General features: G+C 41.2%; 1 protein-coding gene across 5 annotated transcripts in view; it reads right to left on the bottom strand.

Annotated features, from left to right (window-relative positions):
* wwp2 (WW domain containing E3 ubiquitin protein ligase 2) overlaps positions 1-15,467 on the bottom strand; it is a 152,329-nt gene that overhangs the window by 118,427 nt on the left and 18,435 nt on the right. For all 5 annotated transcript variants that reach the window (XM_052028733.1, XM_052028729.1, XM_052028731.1 and 2 more), the window contains exon 2: positions 12,673-12,756. In XM_052028733.1, the coding sequence (XP_051884693.1) occupies positions 12,673-12,742 (70 nt within the window). In that variant the 5' untranslated portion in view covers positions 12,743-12,756. The remainder of the gene's footprint in view (positions 1-12,672; positions 12,757-15,467) is intronic.

Raw genomic sequence — 15,467 nt, forward strand, 5'->3', positions numbered from 1 at the left:
CATATCCCATTACTTTTTATTATAACAGACGCTATCTAACAGGAGCTTAAACAACCCACCCTAACCCCCAGAGGGATCAGAATTCTGGGATCTTATACTTTCTCTTTTGCAACATAGGATACAGTGTTCAATGTGCATTAATGCCAGTGAAAAATGATCAGATTATTGAGCAAAAAGGAAAAGATATCTTAAATTTCTCAGTAAATTCTCTTAAGAAGCCACTGATCATTCTGAGGTCTAGATTTTTGATGGATTGATTCTGCGGTTTTCCAAATACCTTGACCAAACCCCCACAATTCCGACAATTGTTTGAGCAACTGCACATCTTTCAGGTACTTCCATTTCAGTACTAATAGATTCTACTTGGAATACAGGTATCTTTAGTTCTCCTTTGGGCAGTGAACTCTTCCTATCATGCCAACTGTTTACAGATATTCCAAACCAATTATTTCTTGGTGACTGGAAGCAGCTTGTCTAGCTTGGAGCATAAAATGGAATTACAGAGGTTCAAGAACAGGTGTTTGAAGTCTTGTGAAGATGATGCATCTGTGAACTTATCCACATTGCAACAATTAGACTGTTCAACACACCAATCTGCTTCATATGCATGAACAACACTTGACTTTTAGAAATGAAAGCTACACAAAAGAATGAAATAATAATAATTTGCACTGTGTAAACAGCACAGAAAGAAAGTGTTAACTTAATATAAAAATATCTTGCTTGCTGAAATCCGCACTGCAGAAAGGCTAGGGAAATGAGTAAGCTGCAGAATATGTATCAAGGAGCACTATGTGTTGTTCTGACCACTGCAAGGAAGAGTTGCATGGCTTGTCAATTTGCCCATTCCATACCCATGAGCTGATGGAAGTAGGCTGCACAGAACACAGGGCCTGTGGGAAGGGGTAGCAGTGATGCAGATGATATGTACCAAACCCCCTAATTCAATTAATACAGTCCAAGAACAAAAAACACACCAAATACAGGACACAGGAACCACCATCATTCTGATTTCCCATTGCAATTAACATTCAACCCAACTTACTGCAAAAGTCCAGCCTGAAACCCTCAGCAACTAGTTACATAACCATAAAAGTTCAACAAAATACAACTATGTCAAAAGACAAAACAAATAGCTCAGTTATTAAAAATGTTTAGTACCAAACTGCAGTCCAGGAGGTCTCAAATCACTAAATTATCTAACCTCAGCTAATCCTGAGTTTTCACCACAAATATAACCACAGCTTGTAGGTTAGCTTTTATTTTCCGTTTTTCCCTTAAAACTGTCTCTTTAGTTCTTTAATTCCAGAAGCAATGGTGGCTCTCAGTAGGTCCCTTTGTTGATAGTCATTCTGAACTTGAACCACAGAGTCAACAGAGAAGATTGATCCTGCCTCCGCATGACAACAGTCAGCATAATCTCAAACTGAGATCACTAAACAGCAATTGGAGAATGACCAGTTCCCCCTTTCTAATGGTAGAGTGACAAATCCCTACCACTAGTTCAGCTGACATGGATCATGTTTCACTATGTAGGTATATTATTTGCTGATTTAATGAGCTCCAATGGGAGAATGAGTTTTGAATCTCTAAATTCCTCTGCATACAGGTTCTTAAATTAGGCTATATTTATAAACTTCTAAAAGAACAATTTCATAATATTTATCAGAAACAACTACTTATACTGCATTATAAGTTTTTACTATTGAAACGTGGATTTGTTTTTCTCAATTGACCATATTGTGACATAACGGGATTCTGTGGTTTGATCTATAATTGCAAACACATATTGCAAAGAAAACAAATGTGTCTCATTTCTAGCTAGAACTACATCAAAAGATGACACCAATGCAGGCAGAGCCAATGTGTGACTTTTTTCTGAAAACACTTCTAGTAATTCCCTTTGAGAGTAAAGACTGGCAAGAATCAGGAAAACCATATTTCTAAAAATTGTTCGCAGTAATAGTTTTACTAAACATGCATCTACTCACTGCACAATACTTTTTGAAATGGAGATATACTACAGGTGGTGTTTGGAACTCACAAAAATACATTATTCCATACTGAATGCTACTTTACATTGGATCTGCTCATGAAATATAACAATACCTATACAGCCGACTAAACAGCAATACACAAACTTCTAGAAGAATGCCTGCACTTAGAAATTCTAGCATCCAAACACAAAGCAGCATCTTAAAACTAAAACATCAGTCACAATTTTGTTACTACAAGATTTTCAAATTTAAACTCTCCAGAGACTATGCATTATTTTTTCTATCAAATGTAAGGAAAGTAGAATATTACAATGTGTGTGTATTTTCTATTTGTAAGATGTTCAACTTCAGTCCCTTATCAATATCTTCAGCTCCAATGGTTTTCTCTTTCTGTTGAATTTATTATGCGAGAAAACTCAAGAGAGAGACAAGCAACATGATATTTGGAAGCTCAGGTCTACAGTGCTGTGTAATGAACCGGAGGTGATTAGGGAACTAAAGGTAAAGGAACCACTGGGAACCAGTGATCACAATATGATTGAGTTCAGTTTCAACTTTGAGAAGGAGAAGCTGATAACTGGTGTATCGATATTTCAGTGGAACAAAGGAAATTACAATGGTATGAGAGAAGAGTTGGCCCAAATTGATTGGAAGAGTAAGCTAGCTGGAGGGATGGCAGAGGAGAAATGGAAGGAATTTCTACAGGAAATAAGGAAAATGCAGGATAGAGATATTCCAAGAAAAAAGGTTTTGAATGGTAAAAAGGCACAAATGTGGATAACGAGGGAGGTGAAGGCTAAAATAAAAGCAAAAGGAGCAGCGTACAAAGAAGCAAAAATTAGTGGGAAAACAGAAGACTGGGAAGCTTTTAAAAACCTGCAGAGAGAAACTAAGAAGGTCATTAGGAAAGAAAAGATGAATTATGAAAGGAAGTTGGCGGATAACATTCGAAAGGATACTAGGAGTTTTTTTAAATACATAAGGAGTAAAAGAGAGACACGGGTTGATATAGGACCAATTGATAATGGTGCAGGAGCTATTGTAATGGACGACAGAGAGATGGCAGAGGAATTGAATGAATATTTTGCATCGGTCTTCACCGTGGAGGACATCAGCAATGTGCCGGTTAGTCAGGAGTCTCACGAAATGGAACTGAGTTCAGTTAAGATTACTAGGGAGAAGGTGCTAGGAAAACTAAATGGGCTAAAGACTGATAAGTCTCCCGGACCGGATGAGGTGCATCCCCGGGTTCTGAAGGAGGTGGCTTTAGAGATAGCAGAGGCATTGGCGATAATTTTCCAGGAATCGATAGATTCCGGCATGGTTCCGGACGACTGGAGGGTCGCAAATGTAGTTCCGTTGTATAACAAAGGTGGGAGGCAGCATAAAGGAAATTACAGACCTATTAGTCTGATGTCAGTGGTGGGAAAATTATTGGAATCTATCCTCAAGGATGGGGTTACGGAATACCTAGAGGCGCAAGGCAAGATAGGTCCTAGCCAACATGGTTTTGTGAAGGGAAGATCCTGCCAGACCAACCTATTGGAGTTTTTTGAAGAAATCACAGGTAGGGTGGATAAGGGAGAGGCGGTAGATGTTGTGTATTTAGACTTTCAAAAGGCCTTCGATAAGGTGCCTCATAAGAGACTGATTAATAAGATGAGAGGTCATGGAATTACGGGTAGAATAGCAGAATGGGTGGAGCATTGGCTGGTTGGCAGGAAGCAAAGAGTGGAAATAAAAGGATCTCATTCTGGTTGGTTACCGGTTACTAGTGGTGTGCCGCAGGGGTCGGTGTTGGGACCGCTCCTTTTTACCTTGTACATCAATGATTTGGATAATGGAATAAATGGTTTCGTGGCTAAGTTTGCGGATGACACCAAGATAGGTGGAGGAGTAGGGAGTATTGAGGAGATAGGAAGGTTGCAGAGGGACCTAGACAGTTTAGGAGAATGGGCAAGGAAATGGCAGATGAGATTCAATGTTGAGAAATGTGCAGTTGTACACTTTGGAAGCAGAAATAAGCGGGCAAATTATTATCTAGAAGGAGAGAAAATTCAAAGTACGGAAGTACAAAGGGACTTGGGGGTACTCTAAGGTATCCTGCACGAGTTAGAGTTCCTCCACCAGGTCGGATCAGTGGTAAAGAAAGCAAATGCTATGTTGGCATTCATTTTGAGAGGTACAGTGTATAAAAGTAAGGAAGTGTTGATGAGGCTCTACGGGGCACTAGTGAGGCCTCATTTGGAATATTGTGCGCAGTTTTGGGCCCCACATCTTAGGAAGGATGTGCTGACGTTGGAGAGGGTTCAGAGGAGATTTACAAGGATGATTCCAGGAATGAAAGGGCTTACGTATGAGGAGCGTTTGTCGGCTCTTGGACTGTACTCACTGGAGTACAGAAGAATGAGAGGGGACCTCATAGCGACATTTAAAATGTTGATAGGAAAGGACAGAGTAGATGTGGCTAGGCTGTTTCCCTTGGTGGGTGAGTCCAGGACCAGAGGGCACAATCTTAGAATTAGAGGGTACAGTTTCAAAACAGAGATTAGGAGAAATTTCTTTAGCCAGAGGGTGGTGAATTTGTGGAACTCCTTGCCACGTACAGCAGTGGAGGCCAGATCAGTGGGGGCATTCAAGGAGGAGATAGATAGATATCTAAATAGTCAGGGTATCAAGGGATATGGGGATAAGGCCGGAAATTGGGATTAGGTTTTTTTTCTCCCCATTCCCTATTTCTTTTTCCCTTTTCCTTGGAGCAGACTTGATGGGCCGAATGGCCTGCTTCTGCTCCCTTGTCTTGTGATCTTGTGACCATGTGGCAAATGCTTATGATTAACTGTGAGGAAATCTCTTTCAATGTCATAGTCCATTCATAGTTGGCAAACTTCATGTTAGGAAAGTCCATCTATCCTGGATATATTTCAATGTCTCATTCCTAAGAAGACAAAAGCATTCGAAATAGGAGCAAGACGGAAAGAGAAAATGCTGAAAATACTCAGCAGGTCAGGCAGCATCTTTGGAAAAGGAAATAGAGTTAACTTTCAGGTCAATAATCTTCCATCTTTGTGGATTTTCTCTTTATAGATGCTGCCTGACTTCAAGAGTATGTTCAGCATTTTCTGCTTTATTTCAGGTTTCCACTACCTGCAGCCTTTTGCTTTTTTAAAATAGGAACAGAAGGCCAAATGTTCCTTGCGCTTGCTCAGTCATGGGTACCAAAGGGACATGTTGTGGAAGCAAACTGAAAAGGTATAAAAGACAAACCTATGATTGAATCCCGGATTAGGAATTGCAGGTTATAAATATAAAACTAGGGCCATGTCTTTCAATGCAACTTAAGTGATGTAATAAAAAAATAAGTGGATCACTTAATAATTAGGAAGCCATTAATTACTTGGTTTATTTCTTCCTCCCATAGTCCAACATTAGCAGTCCTCCAAACCTCTAGCACCATTCTTCTAGCTTGAAAAATTGTAATCAGTCTCCACAAAATCTTCCCTTGCTTCATTTAACAGCCTGGGATATATTTAATCCAGGCCTGGTTATTTATCCATTTTCAAAGATGCTAAACCCCTTAATAATACTTCTCTTGCTATGTTTATGCCAAACAATATCACTTCTGTCCTCCTTAACCTGAAAAATCAGATTATCCCATTCTGTGAAGACAGCTGCAAAATATTCATTCAGTATCTTACCTTCATCTCAGCACCTGCACAGATTACTCCAATAAACCCTGTTCTTCTTGTTCTTTATATACTTAAAACACATCATTGGATTTTAATTTATTTGCCAGTATTTTTTTTCATATTTTCTCATTACTTTCCTTATTTCCCTTTTAATTTCATCCCTACACTTTATTCACTCTTCTAGGTCTTCTGCAGTGTTAAGCTCTGTGTCTTATATAACATCCGCCTTTTCCCCCTTAATTTTCACACTATGCACAGGAGTGTCAAGATCCAACATACTCTCTTTGTGGGAACAGGTCTACCATAAACCTCTCCACTTGTGAAGACTGCTACTTCAAGTAGCTGTTTCCAATGCACTTTTGTCAAATTATTTTTCAGTCAGGTATAGATTGGCCTTTGCCCAACTCAGAACCTTTATTTCTATTTCCCTCTGTTCTTTTTCCAAATTTAATTGAATTACTGCGACTACCACAAAAATGCTCTACCCACACACACTCCTTCCACGTCTCTAGTTCCATTCCCCAAAACTAAATCCAGAATTGCCTCCCTTCTTTTTAGGCTTGCTACATATAGGGTATAGAACATAGAACAGTACAGGACAGGAAAAGGCCCTTCAGCCCACGATGTCTGCGCCAAACACGTGCCAAATTAAACTAAATCTCTTCTGCCTGTACATGGTCCATATCCCTCCATTCCTGGCATATCCATGTGTCTAACAGACTCTGAAGCATCATTATCATATCTGCTTCCAATGTGTAATGCAACTTAGAAATTCTGTGCCTTTGATTCATTTATAACTATTATATCCCAGAAAATATTATGGTAATTGAAATCCTCACTAGTACTACCGCAGTCCTTCTTGGACTTTAGAAAGCAAATTGCAAACAAAATGTTGCCATCTCCTTCAAATTGTTTGGAGATCTAAAGTACAATTCCAAAAGTATGATTGTTTTTTTTTATTCTCCCTTTGATTCAACCATACAGCTTCTTTTGATGATCCTTCTAATAAGTCATCCATTCTCACATTGTTGCTTCTTGGCCAATGCTTCAAGAATCTAAAGTCCTTTCTCCTGCACCATCATTCTCTTTTTATACACCAGATGTAATACAGAGATTTCCTAATCCCCTTCCTTCTTAAAATTTCCCTAAAATATATTAGGCCTTTTTCCACTTCTAAGGGAAGTTACATGAGACCCCAAGTGCTCAACACAGCAGAAGACCTGAAGAGAGAACATGATCTCTGACTGTACACTCTCACTGACCATAATACTCCATAGAGGCAAATATTTTAATATCTTCAGTCAAAAAGAAAACTCAGCACATTGTTCAATTCTTTTCCACGATGCATAATAACTGACTAGGACCAGAATTTCATGGTCCATCCCACAGGATCTCATTTATTTCTTAAGAATAGTTGCTGTTTTTCTGATAAATACTGGGGCAAACTTCATGCATGATGTGGTCCCAAGCAGCAATGGAATAAATGATTGGTTAATCTAATTGGGTGGTAACTGCTGAAGAATGACTGCTGACCAGGATAAAAGAATACCCTTTTTTCCCCAAAAGAAAGTGCAATGAAAGAATTAATAGCCTGGATTCTAGGAGCACACAAAGACAGCAGATGAGCTGAACCTCCTGAACTCAGGGATATTTTTCAAGTTATTCAAATACAAATTCAAGATAACATAATGGTTTGGATATTGCAGAGAGCAGTGAAAGGAAGCTTGGCATTAAACACGAAAACAGGAGCCTCCAAGAATTTAGAACACTATGAATCCTCCTTTCACCTTGCAGAGTCGGGAGTTGGGAGTGAAATTTGGAGTGGAAGCTTTCAAAAGAGGTGAAACTCTGTGCTTGTGAGTTTCATCTTGCAGGAGTCTAAAAGAGGCACATTTGCAAATTGTTAATGGGGAGGGGGAGAGGGGGCGGGGGACTGAGGCTTTGGCAAGCGGAGGCTAGGTTAAGTCTCTGGTAAGCTTCTTTCTTTGATTTTTTTTTCCTTTAGTGCCAGGCTAGGGTAATTAGAATGGCTCCAAGGCCAGTGGTGTGTTCATCCTGTGAGATGTGGGAGTTCTGGGAGACCTCCTTACAGACCATGTTAGGGAACTGGAGCTGAGGTTGGACAACCTTCAGCTCCTATGGGAGAATGAGGAGCTCATAGATAAGAGCTACAGGGAAGCAGTCACTCCTAAGCTGCAGGAAGCAGGTAACTGGATGACTGTCAGGAGAAGGAAGGAGAATAGGCAGGTAGTGCAGAGTACCCCTGAATCACAGGTATACCGCTTTTGATACTGTTGGGGGGATGACCTACTGGGGAAAGCTGTATTGACCAGGTCTCTGGCACTGAGCCTGGCTATGTGGCGCAGAAGGGAAGGGGGAAGAAGAGGAGGGTGGTAGTGATAGGGGATTCCATAGTAAGGGGGGCAGACAGGAGATTCTATGGACGTGAAAGAGACTCCCGGATGGTATGTTGCTCCCAGGTGCCAGGGTCTGGGACGTCTTGGATTGAGTCCACAGCATTCTGAACGGGGAGGGTGAACAGCCAGAAGTCATAGTACATATTGGTACTGATGACATAGGTCGGAAAAGAGATGAGGTCCTGAAGAGGAAATATAGGGAGCTAGATAGGAAGCTGAACAGCAGGACTTCAAGGGTAGTAATCTCTGGATTGCCGCCTGTGCCATGTGCCAGTGAGGGGAAGAATAGGTTGATGTGGCAGATGAATACGTGGCTGAGGAGATGGTGCAGGGGGCAGGGTTTCAGATTTGTGGATCATTGTGATCTCTTCTGGGAAAAGTACAACCTGTACAAAAGGGATGGGTTATATCTGAACTGGAGAGAGACCAATATTCTTGCGGGCAGGTTTGCTAGAGCTGTTGGGGAGGGTTTGAACTAGTTTGGCAGGGGAATGGGAACCCAAGTGATAGGTTAGAGGTTGGTGCATTTAATGTACAAGTAGATGCAGTGTGTAGCAAGACTGAGGAAGGATAGGCAGTTGAAAGGGCAAATTTGCAATCAGTTGGATGGGCTGAAGTGTGTTTAATGTGGGAAGTATCAGAAACAAGGGTGATGAACTTAGAGCATAGGTAAGTACATGGAACTAGATGTTGTGGCCATTACAGAGACTTGGCTGTTACAAGGGCAGGAATGGTTGCTGGATATTCTGGGGTTTAGATGTTTCAAAAGGGACAGGGATGGAGGTAAGAGAGGTGGGGGAGTGGCTTTGCTGATCAGGGACAGTGTCACAGCTGTAGAAAGGAAGAACATCCTGGAGGGATCGTCTACTGAGTCAGTGTGGATGGAAGTCAGAAACAGGAAGGGACCAATCACTCTACTTGGAGTATTCTACAAACCACACCCCCCCCCCCCCCCCCCCCCCCCACACACCAATAGCAGCAGAGACACTGAGGATGCAGACTGGGAGGCAGATTTTGGAGAGGTGCAAAAATAACAGGATTGTTGTCATGGGTGATTTCAACTTCCCTAATATTGATTGGCCCTCTTTAGTGTAAAGGGGATAGATGGGGCAGAGTTTGTTAGGAGTGTCCAAGAAGGATTCCTGACACACTATGTGGTCAGGCCAACCAGAGGAGAGGCCATACTGGACCTGGTACTAGGTAATGAGCCTGATCAGGTTTCAGATCTCTTGATGGAAGAGCATTTTGGAGATAGTGACCATAACTCCTTGACCTTTACCATAGCCTTGGAGAGGGATAGGAGCCAGACAATATGGGAAAGTATTTAATTGGGGAGGGGGAATTATGATGCTATTGGCAATAAATTGGGAACAGATGTTCTTGGAGAAGTGCACAACAGAAGCATGGAGGTTGTTTAGGGAGTACTTGCATGGGGTTCTGGATAGGTTCATCCCATTGAGGCAGGGTAAGGATGGTAGAGTGAAGGAACCATGGTTGACAAGAGATGTAGAATACCTTTTTAAGAGAAAGAAAGGAGCTTACCTAAGGTTTAGAAAGCATGGATCAGACAGGGATATGGAGAGTTACAAGGTAGCCAGGAGGGAGCTTCAGTAAGGATTTGGGAGAGCTAGAAGGGGGCATGAGAAGGCCTTGGCAAGTAGGATTAAGGAAAACCCCAAGTCGTTCTACAAGTATGTGATAGAAAGGGTAGTACTGATCAGGGATAAAAGAGGAGACATGCGCCTGGAGTCAGAAGAGATAGGCGAGGTCCCTAATGAATACTTTGCATCAGTATTCACCAGTGAGAGAGACCTTGGTGTTTGTGGGGATGATGTACAACAGGTTGATACGCTAGAGCATGTCAATGTGAAAGAAAAGGGTGTGCTAGAACTTTTGAAAAACATTAGGATAGATAAATCACTGAGGCTGGACAGGACATATCCAAGGTTATTACAGGAAGCGAGGGAAGAGATTGCTGCGCCTTTGGCAATGATCTTTGCATCCTCACTGGGCACAGGAGTAATACAAGATGATTGAAGGGAGGCAAATGTTGTTCCTTTGTTCGAGTAGGAACAACCCTGGGAGTTACAGACCAGTGAGTCTTTATTCAGTGGTGGGCAAATTACAGAGTGGTGGGTGCATGGAATGCACTGCCAGCAGAGGTAGTGGAGGCAGATACATTAGGGACAAGTAAGAGACTCTTAGATAGGCACATGAATGATAGAAAAATGGAGGGCTATGTGGGAGGGAAGGGTTAGATAGATCTTAGAGCAGGATAAAATGTCGGCTCAATATTGTGGGCTGAAGGGCCTGTACTGTGCTGGGTGTCCTGTGTTCTATTAGCATGGCTTTGACTGTAGCGCCATCTATGGATATCAATGGTGTGAAGGATCATTGCAGAAATTTCACAGACAGCAATGCATGAAAAAGATTCAGATACGTATATGGGATTTAAGGGAAAAGACAAAATAATAACTTTCCATAATATGTTGAAAGTAAAGTCAATTTTAAATATTATTCCAAAGTGAGCCCTTAAAATTAGTTTGACCAGACTGTTCAGCAGTAATTGTAAATTTGCTCACCTTGAAAGAAAAACTTGTTATTTTTGATCGAGTAAGACTAAGGTTTTAGCAAAAGAATATGATGTAAAAAGTTGAAAATCACTGATTCTATGATGATTGCATTGGCAAAGATTGCAATGATGCATCTTGAAAAGAAGCAAGGTATCACTGGCAGAAATCTCTAGATTGATGTATTAAATTACACGTTCAAATTTCATAAGTTGCAGTTTTAGAGTTATATTGATACAGATTTCAATCCTATCTTTCTTTTTACATTCATTATTAAGAGTATGGATGTTGTGAGCTTGGCCAGTTTTATAGCCCATTCCTCATTTTCTTTGAGAATGTGTTGATAAGTTGCCACAATGAGGTTTAGGTAAGGAGCTCCAGGATTTTGACCCAGCAATGAAGAGTGTGACTGCAGTGCCTGGCTGCCCTTTCACTTCCAGTTAGTAGAGCTCATAGATTCTGAAGATGCTGTTGAAGAATCTTTGATTAAGTTACTGCAATGTATTCCCTGAAGATAGTACATGCTTCTTCTTAGGCAGTCCCTTAAGACTGCACAAGAAGTGCTGGAGGAACTCAGCAGGTTAGGCAGTATCTATGGAGGGGAATAAACAGTTGATGTTTCGGGCCGAGACTCTTCATCAGGCATCAGGACTGAAATGGAAGAGGACAGAAGCCAGGATAAGAAGGTGGTGGGGAGAGGGAGGAGCACACGCAGGCAGGTGATAGGTGAGTCCAGTTTGGGGGGGGGAGGGGGGGGGATGTAATAAGCTGAGAGGTGTTAGATAGAAGAGGCAAAGGGCTGAGGGAGGAGGAATCTGGTAGGAGAGGGCAGTGGACCATGGAATAAAGGATGGGAGGAGAGGAGATGGGCAGGTCATCAAGGCGGGGGAAGGGAGCCACAGGAATAAGCAAAGACAAAGGAGTGGGGGCTGGTGGGGGGGGGGAGAAAAAGAAGGGGTGGAGTTACTGGAAGTTAGAGAAATCTACGTTGAGGCCATCAGACTGGAGACTCCTAAGGTGGAATATGGGGTGTTGTTCCTCCAATCTACGTCTGGCCTCAACGTGGCAGTAGAGGCAGCGATGAATAGACATGTCAGTATGGGAGTGGGATGTGGAATTGAAGTGGGTGGCCACCGGGAGGTCCTGGCTGTTGCGGCAGACGGAGCTAAGGGCTCAACCAAACAGAATTGTTTATTGTTGTCTTTGTGTTTTTAAAAAGTATAAAATATTGTGTTGGGAGAGAAGAATTAGATTATCTCCAGAAGATCTGCTGTGTTGAAAAAGACTTTTATATCACCAGCTTCAGTGTCTCTCTGGTGACTTAGTCAGTCACAACAGTAAAGCCATTGAAAGGCAATTAGAACCTCTTTGGTTGGAAGTGGTCATTGCCAGGCAATTGTGAGATGCAAATGCGACATGTCACATCAATTGTTTCCTGCCCATTAGCCATATTTTTTTTAATCCATACTGTGATATTTCCTTTTTTTTAGAAAAGCTTCCTGAACCATAGAAAACTACAGCACAGAAAACAGGCCATTCGGCCCTTCTAGTCTGTGCCGAAACATTATTCTGCTAGTCCCATCTACCTGACAGCAATTCATAAAGACATTGTTTAAATGAAAGACATCGCACTGAATGCCTTCTGGAAATTCTTGTAGTCCTATGCATTGTCTTTAACTACACAATCTGTTACCACTTCAAAAGCATTTGTTACATTACTATTTTCTATCAATAACACAATTTATAAGCTACAACAATTTTGACAAAATACAAAAATCTGCAGGCTGATCTGATGATAGTATTTCAACGTCTGAGCCAACCCAAATGAGTTAACTTCTCTGTATCACAGTACCAAGGCTAGTTAACTCATCTGTGACAGAGTAAAAGTTAGATGGAAAGAATTGGAGAGATTAGCCAAAAGTGTTATCATGGCTCATCAATTATGTAACCACAATTTTAACATCAGTAAAAGTTAGTAAATGACCAACTCTGGACTTACTTTTTAAGTTCAATTGTGACTTTTCCAAGGCTTGGTCACTTGTAGCAATATTAGAACTGGCAGTTGCCATGACATCACACCACTCTGGAAAGAAATAAACATGTATCAAACACATTACATTACAGATTTTTCTTGCTAATATATGGATTTGTTTTGTCAGAAAAATTGTGTCACATACCTTAAGTTCCATCCAGGTATACAATTCACACTACATTTACAGTCAATTCCTACATAATTATTTTCACTGGCTGCAAAATGAAGGACACCTATTGCAATGTCTTGAAAAGGATATGAAAGGTGTTACATAAATATGAGCATCTCTCAAAACTATTTACAATTTTCTGTCAGTTCCTATCCCATTTCTAAAGGCAAAATACACTCAGCTTTTACTATCAACTTCAAGATGAGCATGTTTCCCATCCTATTGGTATATTACACGTATACAAAGAATTATCATCATTCTCACAGATTACTATGGACTGAATGACAATCCATGTGCAAGTGCTCCTAACTGTTGTGCATACAACAACAAAAGGACTATAAACAGGTCCAGAAACAGGAGGTAATTGAATATCAAATACTTTCCATCACATCTAATTCTTTTCCCTCTACATAACCCATTTTACAAGTCACATTTATGGAGCACAAGCCCTGTATGTATCGATGGTGCTGAGGTGGAGATGGTTGAGAGCTTCAAGTTCCTTGGACTAAACATCACCAATAGCTTGTCCTGATCCAACCATGTAGACACTTTGGCCAAGGAAGTGCACCAGGGCCTCTACTTCCTCAAAAGGCTAAGGAAATTCAGCATCTCCCCATTGACCCTCACTAATTTTAATGGAAGGCATGCTATCCGGATGCATCAGAGCTTGGTATGGCAACTGGTCTGCCCAAGACCGCAAGAAATTGCAGAGTTGTGGACACAGCTTATTCCATCTCAAAAACTAGCCTCCCCTCCATGGACTCTGTCTACACTTCCCACTGCCTTAGGAAAGCAGCCAACGTAGTCAAAGACCTCTCCCACCCCTATCATTCTCACTTCTCCCCCCTTCCATCGGGCAGAAGATACAAAAGTTTAAAAACGTGCACTACCAGGCTCAAGGGCTGCTTCTATCCCACTGTTATAAGACTACTGAATGGTCCACTAGTACGATAAGATGGATGCTTGACCTCTCAATTTACCTTGTCATGGCCCTTGCACCTTATTTATACCTGAACTGCACTTTCTCTGTCACTGTAACACTATATTCTGCATTCTGTTATTGATTTTCCCTTTGTAATACCTCTATGTACTTATGTTTTGAAATGATCAGTATGGATGGCATGCAAAACAAAGTTTTTCACTGTATCGCAGTACATGTTGACAATAATAAACCAACTTCCAATTTGTTATGAACTATCCAGGTAACCAAGAAAAATGTTTTACTTCCTTGCCAGCTAGCCCAACATAAAAATAATGGGGCAACTCTACACGTGCAATGATCACTTATGGTATTAGTCAAACTGGACACCAATTATTGATCAGTTAAACACAATAAATTATCAGCATTATTGACAAACTTAATTACCAGATAAACTGAATAAATCTACATATGTAGACAATTCATTTGACACTTCTGGCATGTTTCTTCCAAATACAGAATTTCAAGTTTATATGGTGCGGGACAGGGTGATGTGAGGTGGCATGAGGTGAAATGACGGGCATAACAGCATGGGGTTGGCTGGGGCAAAAGAAACCATTGAAAAAAATTGTCAACTTGAACTATTTAAGATGAGCGCATAATAGTTATTAAGCTTGTCAACCCATTACTTAGTATATAGTATATTTTTTTTAAACTTTAATTGATTTTCAGCATTTTAGTTCTGTGCAAGTTAATTGCTCCCAAAAATAAATAATGTGTTAACAGGCATTGTGACATCATTGGCAGAGAAAATTTTCAGTGGACACAGATGAACATGTCATAGCACCAGCTAAAGCAATAGTTTTTTTTTAAATGTTCCAAACATCTGGTAAAAATTGAGGCTTGTGGTATTTTAAATTGACTTAATTATGTTTGTACACAAAGAAACTGCTGCAATTTGCTACCAATAGGAACCGGATTGAACTTCTTCCACCTTGGAGGATAAGGGCAGCAAGCACCACCCCCATTCTAAGACATACAACTCCCAGCATATAGGCAGAGACTGAGGACCGCAGCACCAGTGGTATGGTCAAGGGAGGTAGACGACCATTTACGGGACTGCTTTGAATCAGTGGACCGGACCATATTCAGGGATCTGAATGAATATGCCACAGCCATCAATGACTTCATCAAGACCTGCATGGACGAATGTGTGCTTTCGAGAACATACCGGGTTTTCCCAAACCAGGAGGCCTGGATGAACCAAGAGATTCGCAGTCTGCTGAGAGCTAGATCTGTGACGTTCAAGACTGGCAATCAAGAATCCTGCAAAAGGTCAAAGTATGACCTACAGAATGCCATTGCAAGAGCGAAAAAGCAACTCCGAGTGAAGCTAGAGACACAATCGGATACATGACAGCAGGGTTTGCATGCCATTACTTCCTACAAGGCAAAACCCAACAGCATAAATGGCAGTGCTGCTTCACTCCCCAACAAGCTCAATGATTTTTATGCAAACTTTGAAAGGGAGCATAAAATCCTCACAGCATCCGACAACCTTGTGATCTCTGTCTCGGAGGCCGATGTCCGAACATCGTTCAAGAGGGTGAACCCTTGCAAGGCTTTAGGCCCCGGCGGTGTACCTGGCAGGGTACTGAAAATCTGTGCTGACCA

This window comes from Pristis pectinata, chromosome 13 (assembly GCF_009764475.1).
Source record: "Pristis pectinata isolate sPriPec2 chromosome 13, sPriPec2.1.pri, whole genome shotgun sequence".
Classification (NCBI taxonomy): Eukaryota; Metazoa; Chordata; class Chondrichthyes; order Rhinopristiformes; family Pristidae; genus Pristis; species Pristis pectinata.